The sequence below is a fragment of the Empidonax traillii genome, unplaced genomic scaffold, assembly GCF_003031625.1.
Source record: "Empidonax traillii isolate 1590-97213 ecotype Southwest subspecies unplaced genomic scaffold, ASM303162v1 scaffold195:size1760703, whole genome shotgun sequence".
NCBI classification, from domain to species: Eukaryota; Metazoa; Chordata; class Aves; order Passeriformes; family Tyrannidae; genus Empidonax; species Empidonax traillii.
This window is the reverse complement of record NW_020955388.1, coordinates 416,832-441,873: the sequence shown is the minus strand read 5'-3', so window position 1 is coordinate 441,873 and position 25,042 is coordinate 416,832. Positions and strand designations below refer to the sequence as shown.

The window sequence follows — 25,042 nt, the reverse complement described above, 5'->3', positions numbered from 1 at the left end:
GCGTAAGGATGGCAGAGTCCTTTCCACTGTATTTACAACTATGTAATTGAATATTAATTTTGGTTTCCAGGGTTTTCACTAATTGATTATATCTGTTTTGGCAGGGTATATTTTGCCCTCTTTTTTAGGAACCTCAAAATATAAATCTGGAGAAAGCTTCTGAAACCCATTTCTTAAAGTTGCTGCTGCTTTGGGAATCTGAGTTTACATCATGGATACCACATAGAGACAGATCTGGGTTAAAGCAATCTGGTCTAAACAGAGTATCCTCTGAGCATTGCTTTCAGCAGAGCTTTGCCCTCCAGATGCCAGCAAGTGCCCAGCCGAAAGCTCTGATGCAGAAAGTTTCAGACACCGTTATTCCACTCATTTCCCTGTGTCAGGCCAGGGAATACCCTTGGTGTGAAGGAAGATGTTTTTTTTTTCGTTTGAGGAAGCGGCAAGAGGGATTACCTCCCATGTTGTGTATCTTATCTTTGGGGCTGGAAGCTTCTTTCCCTTTGACCAACCCAACTGAAACCTGGCATCAGTGCAGGCTGTAGAAATTAACTCAGCTGGCTTGAGGGCAGACACACTGGACTCACTCATGTATTATAGTGCATAGGCATTTGTTTCCCTGATATATTAGTGGGGACTCTCAACTTCCATATCCTCCCCCTGCCTCCCCCCGTCCCCCCACTCCCAACCTCAAACCTATTAAGTTTACGAAGCATGAGAGAGCACCCACTGCTCTTTATCTGGTTTTTCCAGCTGATATGAGAGTTGGATCCCCTCTCCTTGAGCCGGACTTCCTGCCCCCCGCTGCCGGCTCGTACCGGAGCTGGCTCTGGGGCTTCCCCCAAGCCGGTGCGCTCCCCGTCGCCGCGGTCAGCTGGGGCTGTGCGGGCGCTGTGTGACCCTCTCCTGAGGGCTGAGCAGCTCCTCTCCGCAGTCACCTGTAGCTAGCGCTGCTTTTCCTGCATTCTTCCGAAAAACAGCTATTCTCAGCCCCGATCCCTTCCCGCGTGTTTTACTTAAGCGAACCAAATGTCCATGTACCAGGAGCGGAGCTGATGTTGCCTCTCTCGTAAAGATGCGGTCTTTGCTTTCCCTGTCACATCCCTGCGCCCCACACGGGTGGAAGCAGGGGCCCGGGGGGTGTGGAGGGTTGGCTGCGCTGCCCTTGCCCCCGCCCCGGGGAGGAGCTTCGGCCCCAAATGAGGTGCGATTTCACCTTTGGGTTCGTCTTCCTGGAGCAGTGCTGGAATTACGGTCGTCCCGGTCCCCGAGGCGCCCCGGCTCGCTGCTCATGGCTCTGCGCTCCGCCAGCGGTCCCCTCTCCCAGCCCCGACGTGGAACGGCTGCATCCTCCCTGTAAAATGAAGGGAGCGGGATCTCCGCGCGGGCAGCGGGAGCTGCTGTTGCGCCTGCCGGAGTTGAGCATGGAGGGAGGTAAAACAGCCACCTGAACGCGGAGAAGCACCCGAACCACAACAAGTAGTCTCGCCTGGCAAGGCGGCACGGAGAGCGGCTGGGGCCGGAGCCCACCCGGGAAGAAAAGCCGCCGTCGCTCCTCCAGCCAAGGTAACGGCGGGGCGGCGGGAGGGACCGGCGGGGCTGGCGGCGCTGATCCCACCTGCTCTTTCCCGAGATGCGCGCTCGCCTTCGTGATTTGTCTGAGAAAGTAGCGAGCCGAGCTTCGCACAGGCAGCCTCTCCCGGGGTTTGCCTGCTGCCTGCTCTTATGGAGTGCTTAGTATTTCTTCCCAAAAAACAACCCCTTCCTCCCTCCTGAGGTGGGGGCGGGAGAAGAGGAAAATAGCTAAGCCTTCTTTTTTTTTCCCCCTCGTTAAGCTATTAGGACAATAAAAGATAGATGCCCATTAAATAATTAACCGCACACTTTCTGTTCCATCAGCTCGGCTCACGCAGCCCCGCGAGGGAGAAGGGGTGGTGACGGTGGCGGATCCGTACGCGGGAGAAGCAGCAGCAGTGCCGTTTCGGTAGCCTGCTTCCAGGGGAAGCGGGAGACAGCCCGGAGCAGTGCCCGGGGCGGGCAGGAGGCAGAGCCCTCCGCCGAGGAGCGTGCGGAGCTGCCCGGCGGTGGGTGGCGGGGCTGGCCGGCAGGGCTCCCTCGGAATGCGGGTCGGCGGGAGATTTTGGGGATAGAGGATTCTGGGGCAGGTCGCGAAGGCGGGGAATAGCCCTCCTACGTGGTGCCTGTGGGGTTTCTCCTCTATTTTTTCTGTTTGTGTTTAAGGCAGAAGCTCGTCTCCTGCGGACCTGCCGGCTACTGGCTGCCCCCCGCCCAGCGACCGGCGCCCCCACCCCGCCGCCGCCTCCCGCGCTCTCCCCAGTCATGTCCCACCCGGAGCGATGGGGAAGCTCGAGGACAACGAGAGGGTGATCCTCAACGTGGGGGGCACGCGGCACGAGACCTACCGCAGCACCCTGAAGACTCTGCCGGGGACCCGCTTGGCTCTGCTCGCCTGCGAGTCCCAGAGCGAGTCCCCGGGCGGCGAGGAGCCGCCGCCGCCGCCGCCCCCCAACCCGCCACCGCCGCCGGCGGGGGGCTGCCCAGAGCCCGGCAGCGGCTGCAGCCCCCGGGGCAGCGGCGGCACTAGCGAGTTTTTCTTTGACCGACACCCGGGAGTCTTTGCCTATGTGCTCAACTACTATCGCACCGGCAAGCTGCACTGCCCCGCCGACGTCTGCGGGCCCCTCTTCGAGGAGGAGCTGGCCTTTTGGGGCATCGACGAGACCGACGTGGAGCCTTGCTGCTGGATGACCTACCGCCAGCACCGTGACGCCGAGGAGGCCCTCGACATCTTCGAGGCACCCGACCTGCTGACGGGCGAGCCGCCCCCCGACGGCGACGACGACGACCTGGCCGCCAAGAGACTGGGCATCGAGGACGTGGGGGCGGCCGCCGAGGGCAAGGGCGGGCGCTGGCGGCGGCTGCAACCCCGCGTCTGGGCGCTCTTCGAGGACCCCTACTCCTCTCGAGCCGCCAGGGTAAGCGCCGCCGGCCGGCGCTCCCGCCCGGGGGCTGGGGAGGCCGGGAGGCTGCCGGGGTCCCCTGGAGGGGGAGGCAGGCAAGTGGGGCATCAAGGGGAAGCTCGCCCCGCTCGGGGTGTGAGTGCAGAGTGATGCTTTTGGTGGGCCACTGCATAGGTGAGGATGTGGTGCTTTTCTTCTCCACGTCTGCAGGCAATGTTGGGGAGCATGACGGTCCCTCTCTGCCAGCATCTTCCCCATGGGGGTGCACATGGGGTGAGGTGGGAGCTGTGCCCTGTGGAGCCTGCGAGGGAGCCACGGTCACCCCCCTGGCCTGGATGGGGCTGTATAGGTGTACTCACTTGGGGCCTGTTTGTGTGTGCGTGTGAACAGGAACAGCCCCAAGGTGCCCTTGTCCTCCCTGAGCACCTGCATGAAGGGGCCTTTGGGGCCAGGGCAGCTGGCCTGAGGTCTTGGGTTTTGAGGTAAGGGGGTAACAAAGACATGGGAGAGTGACCTCAGCCCTTTCTCAACTTTGCGCTGTCTGCACTGGTAGGTAATCCTGGTTCAACAAAGTTAAGTGTGACAGGGGGTCACCCTGGCTCTTCCTCCATTGATTTCTCAGGGTGAGCATCACTGGCTCTGTGACTTGAGGGTATGGGGATGAGACAGTAAGTGATCATACTGACTTTCTGTTATTTAGATAGACATTTTACACTTTGATACTGACTACTTTCTACTTGGATGATTTGGATTTTAGTTCTGTCTTTTAGTTGCTGTTGTCCGGGCTGATGCAGGTTTGCTACCTAACTTGCTTTGGACCAAACAAATGGTTGTAATTCCTTTGAAAGAAATATGCAGTGACGTCTCAAATTTAATATCAAGAAAAGCAACCACCAGGAAATCCTCCCTGGAATACCAGACAAAGAACTTGAAATTGGAAATGTTTGATTATAAAATGGTAATAAGTATTTTGCAGCATATTTATCAGGATTCCCAGAGCTAAGCCTCATCCTGCAGAAAGTGCAGTTATGGTGGGTGTCATCTCCTGGTCAGTTCCACTGATTTCACTGGCAGTCTCACAGATGTGCGCATAAATGTGTGGTTTAGTGACTTATGGAATTGTGACCCCATGACATGATGCAGTTTCTGGCAGCTCATCCTGTGAGCTTAGTGAGGTAAGTTAAACAAAGTAAAAGTCCTTGCAGCTATTACTATCACTTGCTAAGTTCCAATGTTATGATTTTGAAGGTTGCTCACCAATGTGTTTTCCCTTGACAGCTGGCTCCAGCTGACTCTTAAAATATGTCTTTAATAAAGGATGAGTTCTGAAGAAAAGCTACTAGAAGTGTCTATCTTTGCTCATCAGTGACATACCCACATTTCTTGCATGTTAGCTATCTGAATCCTCAAGAAAATTTGGCTGTCAGTTACCTGACAAAACTGTAGTGCGTGATGATTGCCCTGCAGGTTGTCTTTCACCCAGTGTTTTGTGGGAAGCTGCTGACAGTGTCAAAACTGCAGCTTTTACGATAGAAGATCTTCCCGCTCAACGTTGCTGGAGAACTGAGAAATATGGAGTAAATACTGAATGGAAGATACCAGGAGAAACAGAACGATAGGCATGCTGATTGTAGTTGTGTCCTGGAGTTATATCTGGGTTTTCGGTCCCAGACTTTGGCAGAACCTGTAGGCACTTGCTTTCCAAATTTCCCATTTATTTCCCATTCAGACCATCTTGAACTGTCAGTGGCTTGGGTGAAGATATATCAAGTTTGCAAAATGATTACTGTAGTTCACACTATAATAGAAAATTGCAATATGGCAGTGTTCATCTCTTAGAGTATTTACCTTTTTATAACTTAAAAACTGGTTTTAAACATTTTATTCTGATTTCAACCCCAGGCAGCCAGACTAAGGCGGTGTCAGAACCATAACAACAGAATCTAAATCAGTGTTTTCATTTTCTCAAGGCTGCTACTCTGTGCTTGGTCTTTCAGGTAGAGAGACAACTTCGAGAATTTCTGGCAAGTTTTAAAGCTGAATATGTATTTAAGGACTTGCATGCACTTAGTAAGCATTCTTGAACACAGTAATTTAAGGTGATGGTAACCTTAGTTTGGAACTGAGACATTACTGTCAATTCAACATTTTTTCCACACCTGAAAAGAAAACCCCCACTATTTTCTGAGTATTCTGGCAAATACCCTCTTGTTTTATGTCAGCTGATACGATGACTAACTCTAAAAACATTCGAGTGAAGTCCTGGCCTCACTGAAATCAAGACAAAACTCTGTGAACATCAATCTTTATCTCATAGCGTTAGTTTCTGACTTATACACCACTTAGATTATGGTGAGACTGCTTAGTGGTAAACTTTCTTGGGAACTGTGATAATTGTGGTGTGGTTTTGTTTTTTTTTTTTTTTTTTTTTAGCCTTACTGTCTGATTTAAGTTCAGCAGTGTCTTTTTCAGGAGGTATGATGGTGATAAAAATGGGATATTTTCTATTAATTAAATGGTACTTAATATTTGTGATTTTCTTTATCCTAAACTGTGATCTCTAAAAATAGAAATTTATAGAAATTCAAATATAAGTTGCCATGGTAACCTCTTCAGGGATAGTGCATGCACAAGATTATTCTAGCAAGACCATCCAGTGATGTTATATAAATAGTGGAACTAGTTTATTGACAAGAAGGTTTACTTTATTTGCAATTCTAAAAAAAAATTCAACTTTTAGTGCATGCAGTTTGATATGCAGATAGTGGCATCTACTAAATATGGAGTTTGTAAATATAAAATGTAATCCATGTACATATGATTGCTTTGAAACGTGCCACACTTCTTTGTTTCCCAAGTTCAGGAGTTAGATCTGAATGTTATTTCTGTTTTCATTGTATTGTTTCCAATTTCACAGACTGTGAAATGAAGTTAAAGAGTGCAGCGGTAGTCCTTTCACTAAAGGCTTAATAGACCGATCATTCACAAAAGGCTATGTGACAGAATGCTGTTATGTAGATATGCAAAGCTACTGACATAAGATACTGTCATAAGAGGAGAAGTGCTGGGCAACTAAATCTTTCTGTGCATCGGTTTAAACACCTCTGAAACAGACACCTGATCCTTATCTGACTCAAATGTGTACTGTTAATTTTGCTAGTTAATACCTGTAAGTGATTGTGGTGTCCTCTAATGGCTCAGAAGTGCCAGCTTCAGTAAAAATGCAAAGATAAATCCAAATAGTTTGTAAGAAAGTACAAGAGGCAACATTAAGCACTGAGTTTAAAAGAGTGTCTGCAGATGTCCAGCAGGAACTAGAAAGTCAGTGCTTGTCTCAGATTTCATATTTCAAAGTAATTAAGCCTGTAAGGCCTTTTTACTTTTGAATAATATGTGAAATGTGATGCTGTTTCAAGAAGTAATTAGTATTTGTCACTGATTTTTTCCTAAGGATTATGTGTTACTCCTATACTTAGTTGAGGAATGCAAAAACGATCTTGGGATTCACCAAGTTTGTAGGTATATATCCTTAACTCTTTGAGAAGACTGTAAATCTGTTCATGGATAAGAAGGCAGCACCTGCTAAGTTGGGTGGTTCAGTAGTGCAGGAGTCAGCATGGCCAGTGTACTCAGGCTGGCACTGCCATTTGCAGCAGCTGAAGGCAAGTTACACAACCCCTTTGGTATATGGTCTTTATCTCTGGGAAAGAGATTAATTACTTGGTTTACAAAGGAAATATAAAACCTAATCATCAAGTATTTGTCAAGTTTTGTATAAGTAAGTATTCACTGCAATGCAAATAAAACCGCAAAACCTCGAAGTCCAGGCATCGAGATACAGATTTTTCAAGTGTTCTTAAAAATACTGATGCTGCTTCATTGTGACATGAGGAGCTGAATTTGAGCAATGGGCAGTGTTGTTGGAGGGAAGTACAAAGTTCCCATCTACTGCTTTATGTGACACTAAATTGCCGGAGATTCTTTCAGTGTCCTGTAGCAGCTTTTCCAGCTTTGAATGTTCAGTGAGGTGAAGAATCAGCTGAAATGAGTGAGATGGGAGAGGGGAAAAATACAATTTTATAGACTCCCTTGAAAGGCTAAAGGTATAGAAATTATATTGGAAAAAATTCTTATCGAAGATAACTTATGTCTTTATTTGGTGGCTTGCTTACCTTTATGTTTTCTCCAGGTACCTAGATGCCTTTTTTGATGCATGTCAAGAAAGCCTTGATTTAGGAAGCCTGCTGTGCACTATGGTGAATGACTAAAGTGAGTTATATTTTTAGGGCTTTGCCTGTTCTGATGCAAGACAGGTTTTATTTTTGGTGGAAACAACACTGCTGCAATAATCTGAAATACTGTGAATGGAGTGGTGAAGATACATTAATCTCAGAATACATGTTTGTAGATTAATAGTGAATAGAAAAAGTTGTTTGCTTTCTTAAGTAATAGGAATACTTTCTAATATATGTGGAAATCTTTGTAGTCTATTCAACAAGGAAAGCAGGTACACTTTAGATTTTACTATTTAATTATTAGGTAGGCAGACATCTTCCGTCTGAAAATGATACAAAGAAAATAGCAAATGCTGATACAGAAACTGCAAGGAAGGTGTTGCTTTTGCCATTTTGGTAATCGAAGCATTGAATTTATTTGTAAGCAGGAAAATAGTCCATTAGATTAAATTCTTGAAAACCAGTCATTCTGCTTTTAGCCTATGGGAGCTGTCATTTTTAAAGACATGAGAAGATGTGTTCTTGATGACAAAAATCATGATGCATCAATGTTACAGATATTCATACACTCTGTAGCTTCATGTCTACATGGGCTGACTAAATCACATAAGTAGTTTTTATTAATTTACTTCTGGCATACTGTTTTTTAAAAGTCCTAATTGGAAATACAGTGTTAATATATGATGTATATAATGTAAACTACCGTGATCTGCGTGAACTATAGATGGTCTGTGATGGTAATGACATCAATGAGGTAAAATCAGCAAGATTTCTACCTTCCGAACTTACGCCTCTTCCTCTACAGCTGTTCTGCCTGATGCTGCTGGTGTTTCCATGGAAACAAGCCAGCTCTCGGCTTCCTCTTCCCATTGAAAACAGCCTTCTCGCTGTCACTTATTCATCTGGGAAAAGGATTTTGTCATGGCTCTGACATAAATGCCACAGATTATCTGTCTTATCGTCTCAGAAATAGGTGCTGTTAGGCATCTCCACGTGTCTACAGCCAGGTTTGTATTTCAATGGCTATAAAATAGTTTGGTTAATGGACTTAGACTGAATTTGCTTTGGTGTAAGTGGAAGTGGAAATAAGCCTACTATACACAGCCCAAGGTGATAACGATGTGAGAAATATTCTTGATTGAGAAATCTGGCAGACCAAGTTATCTTCCTTTGTGTAGTTAATATAGAATGTGGTATCTGTCATGATTGTTTACAGTGGTAAAATTCTTACATGTTTTACTTTGAGAATGAGAATTTATCTTCAAACTGACTGAGATGGCGGTGGGAAGAATAGCTGAAGTCTTCATGTGAATATTGTATAGGTTTCAGTGCCGCCCTCAGATGAGGTATCATGTTATATTATGAGTGTCATGTGATGCATTCAGGATATGAAAAAAGTGATGCAAGTAAACTAATATTTTCAAGATCCTTTTATTCTTGAGGGATCTGGTACTTAGTCCAAAGTAAATGTGTCAATCAATTCCCTGTGAAGAGATCAACATTTTTGTTTGATGTGGTGAATTTGGGTTGAGTCATAATCAATGAGGTTCAGAACTCAAATTCCAAATTCTTGATCAGGATCCTGTACTGTAGGAACTTCTGAGATATTTTAAGAGAAGTTTGTGTAAAACTTGCCTGTCTTTTTCTCCCTCAGTGATCAGTGGCTCAAAGTGACTGCTCTCTTCCTATGAAGTTGCCTTGCAGTTGAGGTGTAAGATGAGAGAAAAGGCATCCCTCTATAAATTTTTAATATTTTAATAATCTTTTATAAAAGCACTGTCCAGGAGTTTTTAGATGGTAGAAACAAGTTCTTCTCATTATCAAGTGCTGCTTTCAGCTCTGTTCATTTCTCCAGAGATGACTCCTGCTTGTTCTGTGCTTCAGACTCGTGGCTCATCTTGGGGAAACAGGGTTTCCTTCAGCCACAACTGGAAAGAAAGAGTTTATGTTCTCTATATCTAGCACCCAATGGGGATAATATGGTCCCTTTTAATTCTCTTTACTAAATGCTTCTTTAGACCTCACTTCTGGCTGCATGGTTTACATAAACTTACTGATTCACTGTAGAAACTTGCGGGGATTTGTGCAGGACGTTTGTCTTGTTTTGTGTTTTTTGTTGTTGTTTTGTTTTGTTTTTCCATTGTGGGTAAAGTAGTTAGGCAAATAAGTATGGTAACCATATGATAACTATTCCATAGGTATGGAAAATCAGTTATTGTTTTACTTAGTATTTCTTATACAGTTCCTTTACACACATTCTTTCACAAGTAAACACCTTTCCAGTATAAATTAGTAATTCCATAGGAATAAAAACTTGTTTTTAAAGAAATGCTAAGCAAGGCTTTTAAAGAGCTTTATATGGAGAGGAAATAGGGAACTACATCCACTCTTACTTACATGTATTCTTATTTTTAAAGAGCCGTTTCCCTGGTGCAAGGGCTGAAATGAGAATATTTCACGAAGCAGAAATAATGTAAAGTGGTAAACGAAGTACTCAATTGGGCTGATGTGCAAGGACATAGTAATATAAATTTAGCTTGGCAATATTTATCAACATGATAAAAGGAATTCAAGTTGTAGTGACAACGTGGTACATTTTTTTCCCTATACTGACATACATGGGTATATGTTGATATAACTAAATGGTAATTTTGTCAGAGTGCTGTAGAAATAGCTGTAGAGAATGAACGTGAAATCATACGGCTTTGGTTTTTTTTTTAGTTCCACTAATGTGTTTAATTAACATTTCTGTTGATACTTTATGATGACTAAAGCACTTTTGAAGAAAAAAAACTCCAGTTCCATCTGTTAATCACTAGTGTTAAAAATAGAATGCCATCTAATCACATGAAATACAATTTCCTGTGATTTGTGATTTGCTTTACAGATTTCTTTACTGAAGTGGTGGTTTGAAGCCTAAAAATCAAATTATTCAATTACATATTATAATAACGTGTTGTTATTCCCCCTGCTGACCTTAAGTTGAAAATTCTGAGATGTTGCTGTGATTTTGGCCTTTTTACCAGTACACTAATTATCCCAGTGATGTAGTAATTCAGTCCTTTCTTACTAGAGACAGACTTTTGTAGTTTTCTTAATGTTTCTAGATAAACCTTAGATATCATGTTTTTGATATATTACTGCAAAATGCTGTAAACAGAGAACAGTTAGCCTAGTGCAGAATAGTGTGATAAAGTTCATTAATATGCATTAAATAGACACAATATCATCTAGGCTTATTTCTGAAACAAGTATGTGAGAAATATCTCAAATTAAAATTTCGAAGACGGCCAAATAAAGTGAAACAAAGAACTTTTATTTTCAGCGCTCGCTGGGTGCGGTCAGGTTTGCCTCGTGCCAGGGCCTGAGAACACACCGAGATGGGGGGGGGGGCAGTTCTTTTAAGGTCTCTCAATTTGCATAACTGTTCCCTTGTCCCTCCCATGCTCAGCTCTGCTCTGCTTTCTTTCTTCCGTAAAAGGCAATATAGCCTTTTCTTGAGCCCGATTGATTCTCTCAGGGCGGGCTCACACTTCTCTTTTCCAGTCCATTGGTTGTTTTAACTATCCTATCAGATTGTTTCCCTGTCCCGGCCGTGTGGTCCCTTGGCAATGAGCCCTGGCTGGTCTCATTGCCTTACAGGCTTCCCGGTTCGCCTTCACACAACAATAGCAAACAACAGTAACATGATTATAACTATTAACAGGTTGTGGCTGTAACAGAACTGCAGCCACAGGAACTGCAGAACACCCCTGATCACACACACAAAAAAACTCCCACCACCAGGAAATTATGGAAACCCTGCTTGTAATAAAACCGCTTCATTCATTTCTCACAAGTATAGTTTCTTAAATGTTTACATTTTCATTATTGTGTAGCACACAATATTATATTTTTTTACTGTGCCTAGTCTTTGTAAAAGGGTAAGTATCCCTTGAAGTTCATGCATTTGGTTTGGATAATTTGTAGAGTACTAGCTATATAGCAGTAAGCTTCTTTTTAATTGTTGAATACTTATCCCAAGAGAAATAATTCTTCTCTAGGAATTACTTCCACCTGCTAATATGCCTGCTTTGATAAAACCACAAGGCTACTCCCATACTCTGATAGTATGGGGGGTCTGATAGTACGTGGGGTTTTGGAGAAACAGAAATCAAATACTAAAGCTCAATTAATGGCTGAGAAAATTGCGTGGGAGAAGGTGGAATTCAGTAGAGTGAGACAGCTGCAGAACAGTGCTGTGAACTGCTGGGTACTTGTTGCAATAATGAGGAGCACAGGCTGAGTTCTGTATGATTTTGCAAAGGGACTTCATTGGTGCTGCCCCAGCGCTGGGTGAGAGAGCTTAACCAGCTCCAATGGCATCCTACTGGTGGGTGCTGTTAAGCAGGGGGGAAGAATGTCTTCTAATAATATTTCTGTTGTAATTTCTCAGACCATAAACGTTCACAAAATATGTTAAGCTTTTATATGCTATGTGTTACACTATAAGATTGAGGGTAATCAAGTATGTAGTAAATAATATTTTTTAAAGCCTGTGCAAATTTTAATTTGTTTAAAGTAGAGAAAAAGTATTACAGGACAATATAAAGATGTTTTTAAAGTGTACAAATGCCTGTGTAGAAACTTCTATTAGTTCTTAGACAATAACAAAGGAGATGACCTCATTAGCCCTTATTTTTACATCGGTATTAAAACACGCTCCGTAGTTTTCAAGCAAGCAATAATATTCTTCACTGGCATTTGGTAAACTTCTACTAATATGAATGGCAATTATTTTTAATATTTTGTTTCAGGAATATTTTCATTTTCACAGGATAATTGTTACGATCTGAAAGAGTTAACTTAGATTTTTTTTTTTTAAATATCATCCCAAGTGTTACACAGGTTTTTTTAGTGACAGGAATTTTTCAGAATTCTAAGTTTAATCTAGATGTGGTTTGGAGAAGAACCTTACTTGTCTTTCTGATTTCTGGTCACATTTGAGAAAGGAATTTTCTTGCATTTACAATTCTAGGTCTGATACCTACCATCAGATTCTCATTTGAATTTTAGGGTATAATTGATGCACAAGCACGTCTGAACTTCACCTTGAACATCCTTCCCTTAGTCTGCAAAATTATTTTAAAAAAGTGTAAAAGCTCAATGGGGATAGAATTTTGTCTCTCTACAGCTTTCTGAGGAGAGGAAGGGGAGAGGGAGGTGCTGATCTCTCTGGTATCCAGTAGCAGGATGTGTGAGAATGGTTCAAAGCTGTGTCAGGAGAGGTCTAGACTGGACATTAGGAAGCATTTCTTTGCCAAGAGGCTGGTCACACACTGTAACAGGCTTCCTAGAGAAGTGGCCAATGTCGCAAACCTGTCAGCGTTGAAGAGGAATTTTGACAATGCCCTTGATACCATGCTTTAAGTACTGGTTCAGCCTTGAAGTGCTCAAGCAGTTGGACTAGGTGATTGTTGTAGGTCCCTTTGAACTGAAGGAATCTATTCTATTCTAAAGAAATAAGTTCTGGTTGTCCAGCTGTCTTTTCTCTTACAGTGGAAAATTAAGTCCATTTACTTAATAATGATGGTGTTTCCTCTTTTCATGGTTTAAAAACAAAAGCGTATGTAGTAAAAGGCATATAATGAATGACAACAACTTTTTTTAGGGTAGAAGTTAAGCAGTGTAGGATTTCAGTTTAGGTATTGAGCATCAGCACTGGTGTATTATTCACTGTCTAGATGTTCATTATCTGGTAATACTTTATGTAAAGAAATTGATTTAAACACCTTAGGTATCTCAATCCTTTAGCCAGTAAATCTTATTACTGGTTATATTTGAGACTGTTTGAATGTAGTTTCAAATTTGAGAATTGAGTCCTTTGACAGGAGGAAAGAGTTATTTTCGTGATTGCCTAGGTGATATACCTGTGCAGCTTGGAAAAGAAATGGCTATGTTTGTCATTTGTCTCCATAACAGGCATGTGAAGCTAATATTGCAGTGACCCGTGAATGGTCAACAAAATTGGTTTGATGCATTGCAGCTACAGGGTCTCCTTGGTTAGTCATTGCATTATTGAAGTTGGTGCCGTGATAGCAAAAAAAAAGAGCTGGGGGAATTAAAAATGAAAAAAAACCCAAATAATAAAAGGGAAAATTAATTTGGGGGGGCAGGGAGCCATTAGGGACCGAAGCAAAGAATGTATTTATGTTATTTTAGTTTATCACAGTATAGACAGCTAAACCTTAAAAATGGCAAAGACACTTTGTGTTGCTTGTGTTTTTGGTTTATGTTCATGGCTTTAAGGATGGAAGATGGTAGGTTTTTATAAACTGCAGGTTTATCTGCTGACACTTCTTGCTGCAGTTGCCACTTCCTTAATCTGTGAGAAGGGATCTTTGATCTTTTGATCTTTTAAAAATTACTTCCCTAATGACTAGGTTAATGACGTTTTTGAAACAAGTATGTGAAGTAGGTACAGTCTCCACCCTCCATCCAGAAGGTGTGATAGCTCTAAGTGTCTCTTAAAACTATCCCTGAAGGCTTTCAGAATTGGCTCTAAATTGGCTGTTTCTTTACTCTTCAACTGAACTAGGTTGCATTTGGTGTCTTGCATTGTCGCTGAGACAATGACTAGCTATTCTAGTGCTTCTGAATCAATGCCGTTTCCAATGCTTTTATAGTAAAATGAACCATTCTGCTATGGCTTGAAGCACAATGATAGTGCAGATATCTCTCTTCTGTTAATACTACCTTTAGTGCCCGTGTTAGCAGCTTTTCTTTGAAATTGTGATGGCATGCATCACTTACTGAAATGACAACCCTGCAAAATTTCAATGACTTTGTATTCTCAACAATTTAAAGATAGTTAAATTTGGTATTTGGTAGCAGAAATGACCCATTAATCTCTAGAGAAGTGCAGATGTAGTTTATGTTGGGTTTGTATTTCACTAGACCAATCTTTTTTGCACTGCAGCCCTGACAGATTCGTGAGATAAAGGCAATCCTCTTTGAAATGATACCTGCTTTTATTCAAGTATCAATAGCTAATTTTCTAAAATAATGTGAAGAAATAATAAACTCCTGACTTGTGCTGCTGCTGCTGTTTGTGTACTCCTTGCAAATACAGATCAGGAGGTGTGTGTTCGTAATTGTAACAAACTTTGCAAATCTTATTTTGTTTGTTTACTGGCATTGCAATTTTGAAATAAAAGGGTAATTTTTATTGTTTCCTAATCACACTGTGAGTAATATGCTGTCTCCAGAACCCAGGTCTTGTCTCTGGGTCGGAAAGTCTTGGCCAAAGAGGAGGCTAAAGGAAAAAGTGTGACCTAAATTTTTCATTGCAATTGTACTGTTCAGACAAGTATAGTGCGGCCACTGTGCACTGCAGAAATGGGTGAAATGTGAGCCTGAGACAGGAGAGGAGAATGTTTGTGGCCTTAGTGCTTTCAGTCTTGGTATTCTTATCCATATGTATAAATGTGGATGCAAATATTTTTGTATGTGTGTATAGATATATGTACATGTGCTCACAGAGATACATTTGTAACCAAATTAATATTCTAGTGTTCCTGACCTGTAATTGTGATGGTCAAAAAGATTTTATTTTGGTTTTTTTCCCATTTGTCCTTGAAGATTTTAATGAAGAAGGCTGCATCCTAAATTTCATTACTTAATTCAGTGTGCTTGCTTATACTTGTTTAATTCAGCTTCCAGATGTAAGTTTGAATAGAGTTTTCCAGGAATGTATGAATATCTTGCTTTTTTAGGCTATGACAGATCAATCTCACTGGATATGTATATATTACTATGTTGGCTTACAGTATTTTTTTAATCATGTTTGATAATAGAAGTAGTGTTCCATTTCCTATAAATTTTATCCCACTAAAAGTGGGAGAAACCTGAAGGAGTTACATAACTTAAGATATCTTATTTTCTGTGAGTTATCTCATTAGTGACTCTTAGGGCCAATAAAGTTTTTTTCTGCACTTGTCATATTACTAAATCTCCTTTGAGTGAAGATTTATTGCTGTCAGATGGTTGTTAACTCACAGCTTTTTCTCACTGGAGGTTTTGAATCTCTCTGTCTAATTTGGAGCCTTATTTTCAAAGTCCTGTAAAGATTTAATTGTTTTCAAAATCTTTGTCCTTTGGTCTAATGTTGTTATAAATGACCATCTGGTTCAGAGTTCTTAGATGAAGGATTGGTCAGCTTTTAGAAAAACAACAAGCCAAAGCAAACCAAGGTAAAGTTGTTTTCACTTGTAAATTCTTGCACCTTAGGACATCTTATCTCAAGAAAGTACTCACATTTACACTTGTTGTCTCAGGAAGTGTAACTCTGCTAAAGTAATTTGAGCTCAGAAATAGGTTAAAAAAACAAGCAGAGGCTGAAGGACTGTTGTGGCCAGATTGGGGTTTGACTGACATAAGGAAATCCTTCCACACCTGAGAGCTCTGCCTTTCGTGAAACAAATACTACATCAAGATGGAAATTGTTTTACATGTTTAGTGTGGGCACGATTTCATTATGATGTGCATTGTGTCATTTAAAAAATACTTAATTATTCTAAAGCAAACCAACATTTTATGGTGTCCATTTTATAGAAAGCCTATAAAACTTAAGCAAGGAGACTATTCTTTCTATGACTTTATTTCAGACATCCTAATGTAAGTAATTCTATTGTTTTATATATTTTTTTTAAAATATAAGTAATTATATAAATATATTGCTTTTATAGAGTTATACAAAATGGCTCAAAACCTACAAAGAATAAAAGTTCTGGTAAATTACCTACAATACCAGCAGAATTCTAATGATTTTTTTTTTTTTTTAATTTTTGAAAGATATAAGTTCTTTATAATATTTAATAAGACATTTTAAGAAAATCATGTCTCCCAGGGGTGCTCTTTTCCCTTCTTCAGCTTTAGTGAGGGGATATGTTAAATGCAATCAGATTTGGCAGTCATTTCCATCGCGTCATGTTGGTAACGCACACGAAGATGTTTCATCTTTGAAGTATTGCAGCCTGTTTTATTATTCATTTATCTGTCTTTTCATTTACTTTTTTTTTTAGAAGGAATAGGTCAGTTCAAGTTAAGTTTGTATGTCTCTGCTTCTTGTGAGGAGTATTGACTAAAGAGAAGCACAAAAACCGTTAAACCAGCATTTAAACAGAAGATGCAGAAAGTCATAGAACAGTGTAAGCCATCAGTGGTGTAGGGACTGTGTCATGATGTACTCATTTGGTCAGGCTAGGAGGGTGAGGAGGGATCAGGGACTAAACTGCTAGCAGAAGTTCTGGAGATCAGGTTTGTGTCTTCTGTGGTTCACCCTTGTCTTCAAACTGGTAAGATACAAATGTTCTTTTACCTTAGAAAGTAAAAATAAATAATTAAAAAAAAATAATGCAGTGCTCAAATAATGCAGTAAAAAAAAAAGGAGTTCTATTTAGTTGGTTACTGTCGAATGTAGTGCAAATGAGACCTTAGGTACTTTTTCAAGGAGATTGTGGATAGTTTGCTGGTTTCTGTGCCGGAAAATTTAAGCATACATAATCATCTCATGGCCGTTTTTTTAATTTCTTTTTTCTTTTCTTATTTTTCTTTTTTTTTACATTCAGTGGATCTGTGAAGGAAGTAAAGTGGAACTATGTAATAATTTGGATGTATAAAGTAATGAGTATGAGAGGAAATCCTCAATACATTGATAATAGCATTTGCAGAGCAGAGTTGTATTCAGAGAAGGCATATATCCCACACTTGAAGAATATGGAAAGAAGAACACTATGAATTCAGTAAGAAAACAGTGACTATTTTGTGAACTGAGGGAGGGTCTACATGGATGAAGACTCTTAAGTCATATTAGTAAAAGTTGCTTTGTTCAATGTAAGCACAAGGAATTTGAATTATAGCATAGTAGAAAAGACACCTCAGATCACAGATTAAGGTGGGTTTGGCACATGGTGGTTTGTCAAAGCTTTTTCTCCAAAACGTACTGTTACCTTTATTAAGTAAAAGGCTTCCAGAATTTAATACAGGTTGTTGAATATCTGCAAATATCTGTATTTGGCCTGTGCAATTAAATTCTAGCACAACAGAATGTAAAATTTTAAAGTGAGAAATGTTGGTCAATCTTTGCAGTTGGCTCTGTCAATTTGATCTGCAGTATATTGAATGACTATGATAAATAGGTTGAATGATCTCATGTTGATTCTTGGTTGTGTTCTGTAGCAGCTTTCTAGGGGATACATTTTATCAGACTTTAAAAAAAATAAAAAGAAGGCAAGATCCAAAAAGAATGGCCAGTGTCATCAATTCTTATGGTGGCACTTAATTTTGTGTTTCAGGAGCATTTGCATTAGTTAGTGAAAACTAGTAGCTATTCTTTACTGCTTTAGAATATCTTAATTAGTTGTGCTTAACTGTTTAAATCAGTATTGGCTAAGCACGTTGCAGGGCTGTGATTGAGTTACCGTAAATTTTGGTATGAGATTTTTTTCAAAGGAAATTCATCCTTAATTAATCCTTAATTCTGAAATAACACCCATCTGTGTGTTCTGTTTCTGTTGTACAAGAACTCCGTCAGTTCTCCCTGTAGAACCCTAAATTGGGGAAAGCATTTTCATGAGCATGATGTGTAACATGTTGTTTGATACTTTATTGTGAAACAAACCCAAACATTTTGCTTATTGATCAGAAACATAAATTGTTCTCTAAGGTGGAAGCCATGGAGAGCAAGAGCAGTGGCGTCAAAATTTTTGAAGTGTTTTGAAGATTCCTGAGGCACTAATGGTGTTACTTTGATTTATTTTTCCCCCCTATTACCTCACAAGGGGAAGCTATACTGAATTATTATATTGGGGAAGCTATGCTGGGTTCTTGTTGGAAATTCACTAATAGTTTAACTGCTGTGTTTTTCTGTTGGAGAAAAAACCAAACAAAACCAACATTTAGCTACATCTAGCCAAGATTTGAGGATGCTTAAAGCATGTGATGATATTGGCTGAATTAATTCCAGAAGATGGCAGTTGCCAAGAATTAAGTCTGCTTAATTCTGTGACCGTGGACAGGCAAGCAATTTCTGCATTCAGTTAATTGCTTTGGAACAAAAAAGATGTAGGATAAACAAGTGAGCTCAGTTTCTTTTGCTACCTGAAGTGATCACTACCTGTTGTCATGACAGAGAAAGGCTATGTTTTGGGAGTTTCTTCTGAGGTTTTTGAGGTTTGAAAATTTTTTCCCGGGTGTGTTGTTAATAGCCTTGTGTAATGCAGGGCTACATTTCAACATTGATTTCTAATACAAAGTAATGTCAAAACTTAAAACTATATACAGCATTTTATTTATAATTGATTGCACATTCCCAAGCAGTAAACCAACCATAAAGTATTTGGCAAGAGAAGATTTATAGAATTATAGCTTTATAAGTCTGTTGCAGATGCTTTCTCTTAGGTACATGCACCATGCTGATGATATGCTAGTTCTGAACCAGGAGTGTAGGACAGATCTTGCTTCATGTTTCACTGTGTAACTTGAAAAACCCAAGCCTCTTATTACAGGAGTTTAATGTGAAAAAACAGTTCTGTGTATTCCTAGTGGTCCTTGCAAATTGCTGGCGCAAATGACTAGTTTGACCCTGAAAAATCTATGAGCTGGTAGCCATGATAATGATCCACAGTGCTTTTTAAACTGAGTTTGGCACTTAATGTTAGGAAGGTCCTCCTTCAGTCCTGTGGTTTTTATTAGAGTGAAAACCCTAATAAGTGGAAGTATTTTCAAGACTTATCAAGCTAAATACCTTTCTTTTCATAAAGATTGATGTTCCTAGTACTGTTCTGTTGAATCAAGAGTATTTGTGCTTAAAGGACACTCTACTTCCTGCATTAGTCTGGCAGTCTCTGAATCAGGAAAGGTTTTCCTAGAATGTGCGGGGAATACTGGGCAAAGTGGACATTGTCAAAATGGTAAGTGTGCTAGAGGATTGGAGCGCACCTGTAAATAGGAAACCAATCTGAAAAAAAATACATTAAGATCTTGAGGAGAGAGGATCTTAGATGAAAAATCTAATCCAGTGATGTCGAAGAAAAACGATACTTTTGAAAAGGCAGTTAAATAAGAAGAAAGGTCAGGGGTGAGAAAAGGCCTGTTGGGGAGGTGTGTTTTGTTTGAAGGCTACAATTTAAGTAGGGCTTTGGAAAATTGGAACTGGTGATACCCTGAAATGTAGATTGTGTTGGTTAAAGTTGCTTCTGGATTTGTTTTATTCTGCTGCCTAGGGAAGAAATAATACATGTTAACAGTTTTGTGGGGTGAAATATTTGCATTTAACGCAGTCCTAGGAATTCTTCAGCGAATTAGAATAAAGTACTGGCAGGGGGAAGGGAAGGGAGAAGCCTCAGTCGCCATTCATACAGAGCTACAGTCTTTATAGGTGCAGTTATGTACTTGGTTCTTTAATTTTGAAGAGGAATATATGAAATATTTCAGTTTACCATGAATATCTCTGAAGCTTTATCTGCATGACAAAAATATTGTGTACCTCTGTAAGCTTCAGAGCGGGATCCTATATCTGCCCTTGCTTTTTATTTTTCTGGAGAGTCCATAGCTCCCAATCCTGACACTGTGCTCATGTCTATCAAAAATGGTGCTTGTTCTGCAGTAGTTGTAGCTTTTTAGATAGAAGATTTTGGAGTTGAATACTTGGAAACATATATATGGCATTGAGGTGTAACTGTGTTAGGCAAAACAATTTGAGTTAAGCATGTGCCTGTATGCAGTAATATTAAGTTTACTATTACATGGTGATTTTCAAGAAAACTGAAAACTGAGTTGTTTTTTAATTTAGTTCATAGGAAAGTGAAAAATAGGTCATGTAAAAAGAAAAGAGGCTAATATGATAAATGTTTAATATTTGAAATTCAGGAAAACCACTAAGTAGCATAGAGATTATTTTTTTTTTCTATTTCAAACTCATTATTTTTTACAAAATAGCCTTGAATAAAATTATCCTAAGGGGGCTGTCCAATACATTCTGACCTGACCTACTCAAATGAAGGCTTTTTCTCCATCTCAAAACCTATTTTAGGACTGTTGTGGGAAGAACAGTGATACTAAGGACAATGATTCTAGTTTTTGTGTGGTACTAATCCATAGCAAAAATAGTACACTCTGAACTTCCCCTTGAAAATAATGTAAGTCTCCTACAACCAAGCAAAGGATTTCCAGTTCTAGATTACTTACAAGCATGACTTGTTTAAGCAATATCAGAATTAGAAGCACGTCAAGTGAATGATGCTGCAAACCCTCTTTTCCTTCTTGTTGTGAGCATAAAAGTTATAATCATTATAAATCATAAACAGTACATGTAACAAAAATATTTTATTGCCATATTACAAATTTACCACCAAAAAAAAAAAAAAAAAAAGGATTCCACAAAGCTTCAAATAACCTTCAAAAACACTAAAAGGAATTTGTTTTAGCTCAAGTCTGTGACTCCAGAGGCCATCGTATTCCTGTGTTCCAAATAACAGCTGATAGAAAACGTATTGGTTTTCACTCTACAGAAACAATTTTAAAAAAGCGGGGAAGGGGAGAATGTCCTGAACAGTTTCTTCTCAATATTACCTTTGACCAAGAAGTGTGTGGCATGAGATCAAAGGAGGAATATGAGCTTAGGAAGCATGTTTATTTATTTTTAAGTTTTTAATAATTCATATTTTCCTTTACTAAAAGAGTAGGAGTCTCTGCACCAGGAAATGTAGAAAAATTGACTTTGTTTTTAAAAGTTCCAACCATTATTTATAGCCATCTTCCCCTTTATTCTGCAGAGCAAGACACTAGCCATTCTTAACACTATATTCTGTGGTTCTCCCTCTAAAATTTAAACCAAGGGCCATCTGACATCACATGAAGGTAACTTTTGCGGAAGAGTATCCCACAGTGGACTTCATCTCTCCTGTTTTTCTTAGCCTCCCATAACTTTAAACTGTTCAAAAAAGTCCAAGAATCAGCTATTATGCAAGGTTCCTCAAGGCCTTATTAGGATACTTTCTGTCTATTAAGTGTGTCATCGGTTTTCTGTCTTTAAAGATGGCACTGTTAATGCTATTACTGATTGTTAGATGATTGATACGAAGAGTGACAGAAAAAAAGAGCAGAAGAACAAGTTAACATAAAAGACCATGCTGCTTGACCTCTAAGATACATTTTTAGTACTGAATTTAGGAGATTTATTATGTATCCATTCAATTAAGATGAAGACTCCAGGAGAAGAACAGTAAAAACTGAAAATGAAGCTTGGAGATCTGTGATACCCCTTTTCCTGAATTATAAATGATAGCAACTAAGGTTTCTGCCTTGATAAACTACTTTGTCTGTATTCATAATCAGGCTACCTTATGAAAATTTGAATTATTTTGGAACAAACAGGAAGAAATGGAACAACCAAACACTTAAACTGGTATATGGGAGTGAAGATTTTATGATACCTTTCATCACAGGTTCTCTTTAGAACGCCTTATTGATAATTGTGTAGAAAGGAAAACTACCTAGTCACAGCTGGGGACTGTTCAACTTCTGAACTAAATTTAGTTTTTTCTTAGCTTTCTTTTTAAAAAAATTCAAATACATGAATCATCATCCTTATTTCATGATTTTTTTAATTTTTGGAACTAATTTTCTTTGGGCTATTTCATATTTTTTCTAATTCACTTGTTTTTCTGCTTCATTTTTTCCTCTTTTTTTTTTCTTCTCATCGCTTGAAACTTTCTAAATTTAAGTAACCCATTGCTCCTCTGTAGAAGATTCATCAGCAAGGCTGTGTTTCTTAAGTGTGGGTCTTTATAGCTGTAGAGCTAGTGGTGCATCTCATGAGTTCAGACATCTCATCCTGTACTACAGGATAAGTAGGCAGAGTCCATACTCCCTCTTTTTTCCTTTTTAGTGAGTAATGTTAAAAACCACCATAAACCTCTAGAGACTCACAATTTGGAACTGTTAAATATAATGAACAATAGTCTTTTCTTTTTGAACTTTTTTCCTTTTTAGTGAGTAATGTTAAAAACCACCATAAACCTCTAGAGACTCACAATTTGGAACTGTTAAATATAATGAACAATAGTCTTTTCTTTTTGAACATTGTTAGACTTAAAATCTTAAAACTGCAGGAAGAACTGCTTCTACTTTTTAATCCTAACTGCACATGTATTATTTCCCTATTACAGAATCCTCTAAACAATTTCTTCTTGAAAAGTTCTCAAATGTTGTGGTATATAATTTTTCAGCTGTCTAGCCTGGCGGTGCAATTCAGTGCACCTAAAATTAGGAATCTAAGTTCCTCTTGTTCTTAATAATTAGAGATATGGGCCTGAATGATTAAAAATAGCTGAGAGAGATGCATTCATTTGGACACAGTAAATTCTCTTTTGAATATTTTAAATATAATTCTGGTGTATGTGTGACTGAAATAGACATTTGTACTCTCTACTTCATTGAGATGCATTTGTTTTCACAGTAGCTGTACTACTGCTAACTAAGCAATGTGCACAGTGAAAAAAGAGTTGATTGTATTTGTATAAAATTGGCACTGATCCAACTGAATTGTTTACAAAAACTCATTTGCCTAAGACTCTGTAGCAAGCTTGTATGACCACTGTTTTATCAATTAAAGAGTGCCCAGTACTCACTTAGCTTACTTTGGCTTCCAAATCAATTTTCTCATACTTCACAGAATGCAGTAGAGGCCAGCTCTGATATAAATAAGTCAATGCGCAAACCAGTTTAGCTGAGTTGGTGCACTTTCTCTGTGACTTCTGTAAAAGGCCACTTGTGCCATTAAGGTATTCTGACACTGATATTCTAGGAAACCACTGGTTCCTGCCTGGAGCTGTCAGTTTTAGTCCTGAATGCCTGAGATGTCTGAAGTACACTTGCTTTCAGTATGCAATACTTTTCTTGGAATTAAAGTATTTGAGTGAAATCACATTGAACCAAGACTTGCATTCAGCTACTTGCTTCTGAGACACTCACTGCCTGTTTTAATACTTTTCTTTTTTCAATCCTTGCTAGGTCTCTTCCAGCTATAAATTCCATACACGTGCAGACTGTTGTTACCATATGTATGCATGTATTTGGCTTGTGCACATTTTGGATAGCATGGCAGGAGCCTTGGTATCAGTTCTGGGCTTCCCTAGTTGTTACTGCACTAGGGAGAGTAATGAGTTCCCAGTGCAATTCACTGTCAAGTTTGTGACCTCATCAAAGTCTAGCATATTTTTATAGAGCTTGAAAGTTTTTGGTTTTATTCATCAAGTCAGTAAAATCATCTTAATTCCATTCTAGCCTGTCTTATTAATGTTAATGTGCAAGAACTGTGACAGCTGCCAGCATACTTTATTGCAGTTTATAACATCATGTAACCACCAAGTGATGTTTTTTTCATTCTTTATACTTGTGCTGAATTCCCTCCTTGTTTGCTATGCCCCTCAAATGCACAGCAGAGGGATTGAATGCTTTGGGATGTGCTCTGGTTGCAAGAACCCTGTTGAGGCAGACCTCTAAATCTGTTACTTCAGTGTTAGAGATTTCCATTGCCCTTGGCACACCCCAGATTCTGTGTTCTAAGCTGGGGAGCAGAGGCTGGGATGGTTGCACCACACAGGAGGATGTACATGAGGCTGGGATGTGTTCAGAATCAGCAGAGAAGTTCTTGTAGTAAATAACAGGCCTGTGTTTTTGTGGTGAATTGCATGCAAGAGGATCTCTGGGTGAGATCTTTTTGTCCTCTGCTGTGTGAATCAATGAGGGCATTACTGACAGAACTATCATAGACTGCTGCCTGGGTAGACCTGGGGAACTCCATGCAGGTGCAGCCTTATTTTTGGCTTTCAAGCCTTTTTTGGTGATAGAATAAGAGACAGACCAGAAAACCAGCAACCATAAAAGCTATTTTTCTACATGAAAGAAGAGATGGCAACCACAATCCGAATGGATGACAGCACATTTTAATTTTGAAAGGCATGTAAATTGTCTCTGTGCAAAGGGACAGTAAAGCAGGGGCTCAGCAGGAAGCCTGAGAGGAGGCTGCAGTAGGCACACACCTGCTCAGCAGTGCTGAAGTGATGTTCAAGTGCAAGGCACTACGTGCCTATGCAGCATCATGGTAGCTTCTTTGAGTTTCTTTTTACTTTATGAAGATGGACAAATTCCGTAACTGTAAACTCTAGTTTTGCTGGTTTTATTTTTGATAGAAGAAACTATTGTCCTCTTCTTCATTAAACATCTTCTTTCCACTGCCTTATATCCCATGTTTATTTTGAGGAAATGAATGCTGCCCTCTGTGTTGCGTGGACTAGGAGGTTATACAGTTCCGGCTTTTATATAATTTACTCCTTCAGTGTCTTATTGAGGAACTGAAACCCCAAACCTTTGGAAGATCCTTTTATTGTTGTAGGTAGTACACCCATGCTTTCTTGAGTGAAATATTCTCAGGCACAATATATAGCCTTTAAATGTAGAAATCACAGTACAAGGCATCTATTAAAATTGTACAGTTGGCAGCCTGAATTAGGGAATACTAAAATTCAGCATTTAGCAGTAACACCATCCTGTATGTATATTTAAGATGCAAGATTGTAGTGCTAGGTGAGACTCCTAGACAACGAGGGCTGTTGCTACGTCCACAGTTTGTTCACCAAACTCCATTGCGTGATATAGATATGTTGGTAGGTAGTTGCTAGTTTGTCATGCCTTATATTATCTTGAAAACTTTGCAATTATTTCAGTATCTACAGAACAGGCAATCTGGTGTAATAAAAGCAAGGATCCCAGTGTGGACTGTGAATT

General features: G+C 39.8%; 1 protein-coding gene across 10 annotated transcripts in view; it reads left to right on the top strand.

The window, feature by feature from the left end:
• Nucleotides 1-1,134: 1,134 nt before the first annotated feature.
• The window catches only part of KCNC2 (potassium voltage-gated channel subfamily C member 2), a 102,476-nt gene continuing 78,568 nt past the window's right edge, over nucleotides 1,135-25,042 (top strand). For 3 of the 10 annotated variants that reach the window (XR_003571545.1, XM_027886778.1, XM_027886784.1), the window contains exons 1-2: nucleotides 1,135-1,563; nucleotides 2,239-2,993. Coding sequence is in view for 9 of the 10 variants with exons in the window: in XM_027886778.1 (XP_027742579.1) it covers nucleotides 2,355-2,993 (639 nt within the window). In the remaining variant the exon portion in view is untranslated. Of the gene's footprint in view, nucleotides 1,564-2,028; nucleotides 2,082-2,238; nucleotides 2,994-25,042 lie in introns of those variants that run through there. The other 7 variants (XM_027886787.1, XM_027886786.1, XM_027886783.1 and 4 more) reach the window with 5 other exon arrangements.